The sequence below is a fragment of the Mustela nigripes genome, chromosome X, assembly GCF_022355385.1.
Source record: "Mustela nigripes isolate SB6536 chromosome X, MUSNIG.SB6536, whole genome shotgun sequence".
In the NCBI taxonomy this organism is placed as follows: domain Eukaryota; kingdom Metazoa; phylum Chordata; class Mammalia; order Carnivora; family Mustelidae; genus Mustela; species Mustela nigripes.
Window position 1 is genome coordinate 84870203 of NC_081575.1, and position 11004 is coordinate 84881206.

The 11004-nt window shown below is 50.8% G+C and overlaps 1 protein-coding gene across 1 annotated transcript in view; it reads left to right on the plus strand.

Annotated features, from left to right (window-relative positions):
• Positions 1-10963, plus strand: part of DIPK2B (divergent protein kinase domain 2B) — a 31542-nt gene extending 20579 nt beyond the window's left edge. Inside the window, exons 3-5 of the mRNA XM_059385436.1 lie at positions 4641-4814; positions 7310-7598; positions 8772-10963. Coding sequence (XP_059241419.1) covers positions 4641-4814; positions 7310-7598; positions 8772-9115 — 807 coding nt within the window. The 3' untranslated portion in view covers positions 9116-10963. The remainder of the gene's footprint in view (positions 1-4640; positions 4815-7309; positions 7599-8771) is intronic.
• Positions 10964-11004: the final 41 nt, after the last annotated feature.

The window sequence follows — 11004 nt, forward strand, 5'->3', positions numbered from 1 at the left end:
GGGGGGGGGGGGGGTGTCTGGGTGGCTCAGTCATTAAGCATCTGCCTTTGGCTCAGTTCACGATCCCAGAGTCCTGGGATTGAGCCCTGTGTGGGACTCCCTGCTCAGTGGGGAGCCTGCTTCTCTGTCTCCCTCTGCCTGCTATTCTGCCTGCTTGTATGGTCTCTCTCTCTCTCTCCCTCTCAGATGGAGAAATAAATTTTTTCAGTGGAATGAAGAATAAATAAATAAATATAATTAATAGGGAGGTAAAGTAACTTGAGTTAGCACATTTGCTGTCTTTAGCATGTGTCTCATAATTTGTGAACATGAAATAATATGTTTGCCTTATTTTTACATTCTATAAAGCCTTAGCAGAACAGATTCTGAGAAGGGAAAACTAAAACCCATTTCAGCATGAACTCTCCATTTGTTAGTTGCCTATGTCCTTGGCAAGAGAGGTCAGAGTCCCGAGTCCAGCTGTGCGTCAGCCATCTTCATGACCTCAGACTGCTGACTTCCAGTCTTTCAAAAGGAAAGCCATTCTTCTTTCCTTAGATTTTCTTCCTGAGAGCAGTTAGTGTTCTTTCTTCTACACTTTTATTTCCATCACAACAAGCGTTCAAATTTGTTCAGTCGTGGTAAATCTTGGCCTTCCGTGTAATATTTGCTTTTGGGAAACAGCCTAGAGTCATCCAGACCCAAGTGGTGTGATTAATATGGGAAATGAGTTTGAGGCTAGGATGATTCTAAGGCACGCGCTGTCTTCCTGAGCCCTCTTGCCTTTCCTGTGAGGTAGAAAATGCACCATCGTCTCAGTCGTGCCTGAGTCTCAGTCGGGCCAAGTTTCCAATCCAAACCTGTTGCCCTTCTCCCATGCCCCAGCTAACACACTCTTTGGAAAAGGAGTTTGGGGGTAAGGCCATCCCTGGCCTAAAACTGGGCCTGGAAGCTCCTGGGTGGCCTCACCCCAATCACCCCGGGTCATGGCACCCCTGCTTCTTGCCACAGCTCTGCCTCCATCCCCTCTTTCTCAGATGGATCCCAAATCTAAAGTCCAAAGTAAAAGTCAGGAAAATTGGCTTAGCTCTTCACTGATACCCTATTCCCACCAGGCACTCCCAATCCCATCAAAGATGGCCTTGCCCTGTTTGCCGAAGCATGTGGCCATGGAAGGAGAGGCTTCGGCTAGACAAGGACATAGGGCATAGAAAGGACCATGGCTGGTTAGAAGGTGCATCTCTAACGTGACAGTGATGACGCTGATACTGATGGCGATGATGGCTACGATGATTTGTACCATTTACTGAATGCGAAGCACTCACCTCTCGCCTTGCCAAGCCTTCCGCATGCATATTCTGTGAGGCTTGTAAATCGGCTCTGTGCTCAGTTCTCAAAGAGATAGCGGGACAAGGAGGATTATGGAACCTGAGCAACTTCTTTAGTCTTTCCACCATGTGAAAATGGACAAGTCAGCAGGGTGACTTCTGGCACTACTTCCTTGCTAAAATAACGAAAGGGGCAATCCTAGTATCTTCACCCACCCCTGACCCAACATCATAAGAAGTATAAAAATGGAGGCATCTAGGGGCACCCGGGTGGCTCAGTTGGTTAAGCATCTGCCTTCGGCTCAGGTCATGATCCCAGGGTCCTGGGATCGAGCCCCACCTCGGGCTCCTTGCTCAGTGGGGAATCTGATTCTCCCTCTCCCTCTACTGCTCCCCCTGCTTGTCCTCTCTGTCCGATAAATAAATAAAATCCTAAAAAAAGAAGAAGAAGCAAAGATATATTCTCCTAGCTTCAAATCACCTTCTATGCTCTCTACTTGGGTATCTTAGGGGGCCAGAGGTGGGGCAGGAACCATTATGGGGGAAACTGCATGGACGTTGGAGTCTAATGGACAGGGTCTTGTCTTAGCACAGGTTACTGTAACAGAATACCATAGACTAGGTGGGTTAAAGAACAGAAGACTATTTTTCACACTTCTGGAGACTGGGAAGTTCAAGATCCAGGTGCCAGCTAACTGGCTCTTAGGAAATGTCTTTTCCCGGTTTGCAGACAGCTGCTTTCTCATTGTATCCTCACGTGGTGCTCTCACCACTCTTCTTAGAAAGTCACTAATCCCATCCTGAGGGCTCTGTCCTCGTGGCCTAGTTACTTCCCAAAGGCCCCACCTCCCGATACCATTGCATTGGCGTCTCCATATATGAATTGGGGGAGCAGAGTGAGGGTTGGTGCAGGGGCAGGGGAACAAACATGCGGCCCATACCAGGTTTGAACCCTGAATCTGACCCTTACCTACACTCGGCCGACATCCAATTCCTCGGTTGCAAAAAGAGGCCCATAAGGGCACGTGCCTTATGGATGCCTGGGAGGATTCAATGAGCAATGGCAGGGAAATAGGCAGCCCACTGCCTGGCACGTGATGGGTTCATCCCCTCTCCTCCTGTTTATACACGGGCTGAGGGCTGGAGCGCACATGAACTGGACACTCCTAGACTTGGAGGTGCAAACATGGAATGTTCTCTAATGTTCTCTCCCTGAGCACAACTCCTGGGCTCTCATCGGCAACCCTGGGCACATTTCATCATGCCCAGTCACTTCAGAATTTGGACTAGCCCCCTCCCTCCCTGGGGAGCCCCAGGGGCTCACTGGGTACCCGCAATGATGCCAGTTCAACAAGCATCCACGCCGGCTTCTGCCAGTTTCAATCCTTGTCTGGGAGCAGAAGCGTATGGGTCCACAGCCACAGTCCAGCTGGGGCCCTGTGGCAGAGCGAGCAATTGTCTCAGGTCCCCAGTTTTAGCTTCTAAAGCTCCACATTCCAGGAAACCCTCAGTCCCAAGCAAGCAGGGATGGTTGAGCATCCTACCCCATGAGCCTCTCCATGCCCTCACCAACCTCCAAGACTCTCAAGACTTCTCCCGGCTCCCAGTGGTGCTTCCACCCTCCTGAGTTCTGGCTGGGGAGAGGGAGGGCTCAGGCTGCTGGCCCTGCCCCGTGCCCCAAGGTCTGGGGCTCTGGAGGCTCCCACCCTGCCCACATAACACCCATGGCTCACTCGGCTAGCGCCTCCGCTAAGCAGGCAGCCTGCAAACACCGTCTATAGACACCTGGGGGCACACTTTCTGCCCTTGGTCTTTCAGGCTTCAGTTCATCACCCTGGAAGTCAGGCTCTTAGAAGTTGAAAATCCTGTTCTCACCTGCAAAGCCTGACTCTTGCTATCACGGATATCATCGGCTATCACTGCTATTCTCTGTGCTGGGAGTTTAAACTCTTTTTTCAATTCAATTAGCCAAGATACAATACATCATTAGCTTTTTATATAATGTTTGGCAATTTAAGCTTTTTTTAAAGATTAATTTATTTATTAGAGAGAGAGCACAAGCAAGGGGAGGGGCAGAGGGAGCAGGCTCCCCAATGAACAGGGGATCGATCCCAGGACCCGGAGATCATGACCTGAGCCAAAGGCAGATCCTTAACCAACTGAACCACCCAGGTGCCCCAAGTTTAAACTTGTTTTAATAAGAGCAGATAGCATTTATTAAGTGCTTACTGCTGGCCAGGCACTGTTCTAGCATTTTACACCTGTCAGCTGTTTTTGATCCTCGCGATCTCTTAGTATGCTGTTACTGGCACCCTCCTCTTAAACTGTAACCCAGAATACAGAGAGACTTGTAAGGAACTTGTCCAAGGTCAGACAGCCAGCTGGTTGGTGTGGCATTGGTGCTGATTTCTGGCAAACTGGGCCGGGGGGCTTATTTTTAAGTATGTCTCTTTTCTTTTATTAAAGTAGGTTGGGTTCATTGTGTTTGTTCTGTGTGGAGAGAAAGGTACAGGTGCGGGGTGGAAGGTCGTGGAAAATAAACAGAAGTCTGTGCCTCCCAATTTTATCCCAAGAAGAACAAAGCGGAGGAACCTGGGTGGTTCAGTCGGTTGAGGGACTGCCTTCCTCTCATGTCATGATCCCGGGGTCCTGGGATCAGGTCCCAGGTCTAATAGAGAGCCTGCTTCTCCCTCTGCCCTTCCCCCCATTCATGCTTACCCTCGCTCTCTCTCTCTCAAGTGGATAAAATAAAATTTATAAAAAAAAAAAAAAGAAGAAGAAGAAGAAGATCTGGAATGAGGCAAGTATGACCTCTAACACCACAGAAAGAAAGAAAGAAAGAAAGAGAAAGAAAAGAACAAAACACAGAAAGATGGTCCAGTGCCTAGCATCACAACAGTGGTGGCATGAAATGGTGAAAGGGACCTAAAGGTCACTGGTAGAGGGCCGATCTAATTAATTCAGCCTGATACTGGCTTTCTGTGGAGAGGCAGAGTGGGGGTGCGGTGGGGTGGAAAAGCAGGTGCTCCAACGTGTTGTGTGCTTGCTGAAGTGCGCCACCTGTCGGGTGCCCCCCCTACCCTGCCCCTACGATGGCTCTCGTTCCATTCTCCTTGACCCTGGGGGTCTCTCCCCAGGCCCCCCAGCCCCGCCTGCACAGCCCCTTACACTCCGCCCTCCAGTAGCGCTCAGATGCCCCCTTCCTGACCCCTTATCAGGGGTCTCTCCCTGACAAGGCCCATCTTGTCCCCCAACTCTGATGTCTCCCCGCTCCCAGCAAGAGCTCAGCACCCTTTCCCCCCTCCTGGGGTCTCTCCCACCTACCCCCTGCAGGGCCTGCCCAGCCCCTTCCTGCGCTGCCCGTCGCAGCGACTCCTGGACCGCGTGGTCCGGCGCTACGCGGAGGTGGCCGACGCTGGCAGCATCTTCATGGACCACTTCACTGACCGCGACAAGCTGCGTCTGCTCTATACCCTCGCTGTCAATGCTCATCCCATCCTCCTGCAGGTAGGCAGTGACCCCCGCCCAGGGAGGGGCTTCATGTCTGGCTCTGAGGGGACCAGCCCCCGGGTTGAGCTCTCTTCCCTTTTACCTAAAGCCTTGGGGCCACCACCTGGAGATAGGCCCTGCAGCCATACCTGGGGAGGAAAGAAAAACAGAAGTATTGTAGCTGTCCATCAGTAGGGGAATGGTCAAATAAATGAAGGTGCACTAGGACCTGGGGATCCCACGGTTAACGAGACAATCATGGTGGCCGCTGTCTCCTTGTAGCTTCCAGTCCAGCGCTGGCGACAAGACACTTAGCGAGTCAGCAAGCGTCTGCAGAGCGTGTGGAGCCCACTCACACCCATTTGCCCCACATCCCAAGGGTCAGGACACTCACGCTGTGGACACAAAGGAAACTAGGCAGCGGGAGGAAAGAGTGGAAAAAGGAGGAGGGCTACGGAGAAGAGGGAGGAGGAGGAGGGAGAGGAGGGGCAGAAGAAGGAAGAGGAATAAGAGGGAAGAGAGAAAGGAGAGGGCGGCGAAAGAAAAGAGAAGCTGCAAGTCGAGGAGGAAAACACCACAACAAAGACACTTAATGTTTATTTTCAGAATTAATTACATAATTATTAATTCCATCATTTAATTTTAAATATAATTGTATATAATTATTAATATATATAGTCAATGATCATTGATATATTATTATATTATATATTTGGTCTATATTATTAATTAATTGGTATATATCTATTATCTATAATTATTCATTATTTATTATACACAATTATATAATGTTTATTATATATTATTTGTTATATATAATTATACAATATGTAACTAATATATAATTATTATATATAACAAAATATGTAATATATAATATGATATAATACATATAATTATATATAGCAATCATATCGTGTATCATATATATCATATATATTATATAATAATCACATAGATTATAATATAATCTATATGATGAATATACTATATCAATATATTGTAATTATATAATAATTATATGTAATATTATGATATATAACATAGATTATATAATATATAGTATATAATAATTATACATAATAATATAACTATAATACATTAGTTTGTCATAATATATAATTATACAAACTGTATATAAACTAATATATTAATAATCATAACATGAGATATACAATTATTAATATATTAATATAAAACTTGCTGTTTTGTGCACATTTATTAATATGTGAGTAATTAATATAGATTGATATATACTCAGTGAGGTGCGTTCACTTATTGAGCACGTGCTGTGTACCGTGTTTTGTGTTGAATGTTTTACATAACAATTCCACAATCCCACCAAAATATTATTATTATCCCCTTTTCCAGATGAGGTAGGTGAGGCTTAGAGATGTGAGGTGACTTGACCACAGTCACTTAGCTAATGTCAGCAATGGGACCAAACCCAGACAGAGCTGTCTGATTGCAAGGTCCGTATGCTAAAAGCTGCCTAGTAATACTGACATCTTAAATCCTAGAGAAGGAGAAGGAATTGCTGGTTGTCTTCTTTTCCCAGCATCCTGAGATCGGTGATGGCAACAGACTGCTGAGAGGCCTGGGCTGGAACCTCCACCACCCTGAGCCCCACCCAGAAAGAGCCTGGATCTGCCCTGAGGCTGCACAATTAGACCTGCCCGTGGGGCTCAGGACTTCCCTCCATGGCCCTCGGGTGGCAGTGGTCCCGGGTGGGCAGGGGAAGGAAGAAAAGGTTCTTCACAACAGGCGGCTGGGTTAAAATAGGCAGAAGACCACAGAAAATTGTCGGAGAGGGGGATAACGTCTTTTTTTTTTTTTTTTTTTAATAAAAAGGAAAAGGGGGGGGGGGGGGGGGGGGGGTGGGGGGGGTGTTGGCTGGGGGGGGGTGGGGGGGGGGGGGGGGACGTGTGGTCGTGCGAGCTGGGCAGGTGCAGCATCTCTGAGCAGGTAGTCGCCCTAGCCAGGCAGATTCATCCAGAGCCAGAGCCGTGGTTCCCCAAACTCGAGCCCACCAAGGGCCGCTGTCATGATTTTTGCTCTTTCCCAGAATCTGTGCCCGCACTATTATTTTTAAAAAACATTTTCCTTTACATCGGCCTGAACTTGACCCTCTTGTTTCACCCCATGGCCTCTTCCTAGGCGGGGCTGTCTGTGAAATCCCAAATACGAGTCATATTTTTTTCAAGTCTTCAACTCTTGAAATAAACATAGTCCCCTGAATCCGGAAGCTCATGAAAAATCGCCCCTCGTTTGGGGAACCTGTTGAAATGCATCCGCTGCCTGGAAATAAGGGCTGCCTTTTCCGAATGCCTTCATCCACCCACGATGGAAAGAAAGGGGCACGGGGTCCGTGGTCCAAGAGGTAAAAAATAGGCTGAGGGACACGCGGCAGAGGCGTTTGGAGACAGAAGGGGTGCGGTGAGAGGCAGGGGAGGAGCGGCTTCTCGGCGATGTTCTCTCTCATTCCCGAACACCTCCCCCGTCCTGCTCTGCAGATCTTCCCGGGCGCTGAGGGCTGGCCGCTTCCCAAGTACTTGGGCTCCTGCGGCCGATTCGCGGTCAGCACCAGCACCAGCCCGCTGCGCGACTTCTACGGCGCCGCCCCGGAACAGGCGGCCGACCTGGCCTTCCAGCTCCTCGCCGTCCTGGAGTCCCTGAGGAGCAACGACCTGAACTACTTCTTGTACTTCACCCACGTCGACGCGGGCACGTTTGGCATCTTTAACAACGGGCATCTGTTCATCCGGGATGCCAGCGCCTTGGGCGTCATCGACAAGCAAGAAGGTATCCAGCGTGGGCCTAGCTGAGCCGCTGGCAGAGGGGAAATCAGGGTGACAGGAGCCAGGGAGAGGTGATGGGGGGAGGGGGATCGTCGCACCCCAGGGCCTTTCTGGTCTCCGTGTGTCACTGTGAGAGAAGCCTCAATTCGTAAAATGTCCTCTTCCCCTTTTGAGTCTGGGCTCCAGCTCCATCTCCAAAGGGGAACTGGACTTGACTTTGTCCATGGTGGTCTTCTACATGGCCGCCCTGGCCCCGCCTAAACCCTCAGGGCGCTGCTGGTGTCCAATGAGGGTCAGTGTGGCACGGGGCACCTGCCCTGCCCCTCCCCCCACACACGCACCATCTCTGGGTCTACCTCCTCAGAGCCTCTCTCAGATGTTTCCAGACTTTATCTCACACGTACCTATCTGGCTGATGCCCTAGTGTGGACCTTCGCTTTTTCCAGACTTTCCAGACTGAAAGGCATGGCTTCGAATGTGGGTTGTGAGGGAACTGGGTTTCTCCCCACCCTCAGGGGCTCAGCCAGGATTGTCGAACTCTTTGAACATCCCAGTCTCTAGCAGTGACCACATTTTCTTAGCCCAGTCACAGAACAGAGGATTTTCTTGTCTGATCTCCGATTTTGCTGATAAGAGAAGGCCTCCGAAGACTGACCTGTGAAACCACACTGACTCATTTCCTGAGTCACCTTTATTAAAAAGAATCGAGTCGGAAGAAACGAGGCTGATGGCAGAATACTGGTCAACAGAAACCACTGCGCTGGGCAGGCCCCCGGCCCCTTTTGAATCCTTATTCTACATCACCTGCTGTTTCTCCCAACTCTGTCTTCCACAAGGGCAGATGAGATGGGTCCTAGCGATTTCTTGCATTCACCCGTTCCCTAATAATAATGGGAGGATCACAGTGTGGGTTTGAGCCCTACATTTAGAAGCCCAGCCTCGGCAGGGATCAGCACATTTTCCATGCCCCGGCCTCTTCCTGCCACAGCACAGAGTCCCTCCCGTGTTGTCCTCAGCAGGGACCACTGTGTCCCCAAGCTCTAACTCTCCTGGTGACAGGAAATGCTAGGACCCTAAACATTCATCTAGCAATTCTAATCAGTGGTGCCACCCCTCCTTTCCCCTGCAAGAGGCGCAGGTCGTACAGTGTGTAATATCGTGCATCTCTCTCTTCTAGGCAGCCCGGCAGCCACTGGGGCGGTAGGAGAAAGTAGAGACATCTTTAGCTGCCTGCTTTCCGGCTGCCAGGTTAAGCTGCCCTCCTGCTACACCATCCCAGAGAAGCAGAGCCTGGTGCTTGTGTGTCGGCAGCTACTACCTCCGCTCCTCCAGGGGAAGTTCCCCTCCCCAGTGCAAGAGGAGATAGACACCGCACTCAGCCAGTGTGGGGAGGACTCCCTCCCGGACCCTGAAGTCCTTGGGGCCGCCAGCCGGCTGAAGGACATCTTGAGGCCCCTGAGAACCTGTGACCCCAGATTTGCCTACCGTTACCCAGACTGCAAATATAACGATAAGTTCTGAGGGGCTGGAGCCTTGCCGGCCTTGGGGGACAACATTCCTGGCTCTCCCTTGCCCAGGAGGGTAGCTGCAGGGTTGAAAGAAGCAGCTGCATCCTGGGACATTTGGAGAGATGGGCTTCATTTTCCAGGGAGAGAGGAACACTCTGACAACCAGAGGGGAGTCGTGCTGCAGGGCGCTGTTGCCCCTCTTGGCTACAGCGTCACAGAGAAGCCTGGAGCTGGGCAGCAGAAAACCGGACCACGACCGCAGACTCTCACCGGACCTTGCTGAGCCCTGGTGTCCTCTGTTCTCCGGCAGACTCTCGAATTAGTGAAAGAAGACAGGGATGTGAAGGGCCAGGGACATGTATAAGAGGTTACAAAGAGTGTTCCAGAAGCGCGTGCAGGCATGATACATAGGACAGAGCCGTGGAGGTAGAGGTTGACATAGAGGGAAGGCAGGGGGAAGGTGAGGCCCCTGGCCAGGACCGTGTCAGACTTAAACAAGAAGTGCCCCCTCCCTGCTCCCCGTGCCTTCGCACTAGCCCTTCTGCCACACTTGCCACACTGCCACAGGGTGTGGGGACTGCAGGCTGAGGAAACACATGGACAGGACCACATTCTGGGTGCCTAGGGCCCTGTGCGCTCCTGTGAGGCACCTCGTGATGTGGGAAGGAGCCCCGGGTGAGGAGAGATGAGCTGTGGGCTATGGGCCAATGTGTTCTTCCGGGGCCTCTGAGAAGCAGGTGTCAAGACAATGGCAAGACAGTCAAGGATCCTACAGGATCACCGCACAGAAGGGAAGAAGGAGGTATTGCCGATCTGAGCCCAAGTGAGGGAGAGAAGGTCAGAGGGGGCCTTCTATGACTGGCATTGGTGCTATCTGAAGGCCCTGCTGCACTCCGTTGCTGGCAGGGAACAGCCCATCGGAAGCGTGGCCTTGGCCTCACCGCAAAGACAGAGTTCAGAGTGCACCATAGGGCCCGCAACCTGCTCTGCTCCCTGGAGCACGAGGCCTGAGCAGGACACAGCAGCCACAGCTGGGGCCCCAGGCCAGCTCTGTCCTCACCACGGCCTCCAGTGTAGCAGTTGAAGGAGTCTGAGAATTTTCACTCAAACTTGGCCTTACGAGTCATGGCAACAACATTTTTTCAAGGCCAGCCAACAGAACGTATTTTATTCAACAGTTTGTTAGTTTCCTTTATACCTTTGAAATATTTAGTTACATGGTATGTGGGCCTCCATGTGGATTCTTGCCCTGGCCCGTTAAGCCCTAGTGGGGGCTCTCTGGACCTTTTTCCAGTCTCCCTGTCAGCCTCCTCTCTTCCCCTCTGAATTGGCACCTTTAGGTCAGAATGCCGGATTTAATAGCTCTCATACTACAGATGGGGAAACTGAGGCCCCGGAGGAAGAGCAACCTGCTGAGATAGTCCTTGCTCCTCTTGCCTTCCTCTTTGTCTTCATTCATACCCTGCTGATACCCTGTCCTACCCAGTTTGGGTCCCTTCATTCACGTTTAAACATGGGCCAAGAAAAGTCCTAACTCATTATCCACTAGGTTGCTTGTCTTGGGGGGTTTGTTGACGGCTCCAGGCACTAACTCCCAGGGCAACTACGATAGCAAGGATGGCAGGCCAAGCTTCTGAAAGGGCAGGCCTGGGCTGCCTGACAGTCTGAGATAGTTGCCTTCTGGCTCAGTTTGGAGGGGCGAGGACTGACCACCTTTCCTAACACCTGTCTTTCCGCCCAGTGAATCTGGTTTGTGACTTCTGGCATCCAGAAGCACAAGAGGAAAGTTTTCTGTTGGTTGATGCCACCCATTTTGTTGTAATATGTTAAGGCAGCCACAGGAAACTGAGACACACCCCGAACCCCCCCCCCCCCCCCCCCCCCCCCCCCCCCCCCCCCCCC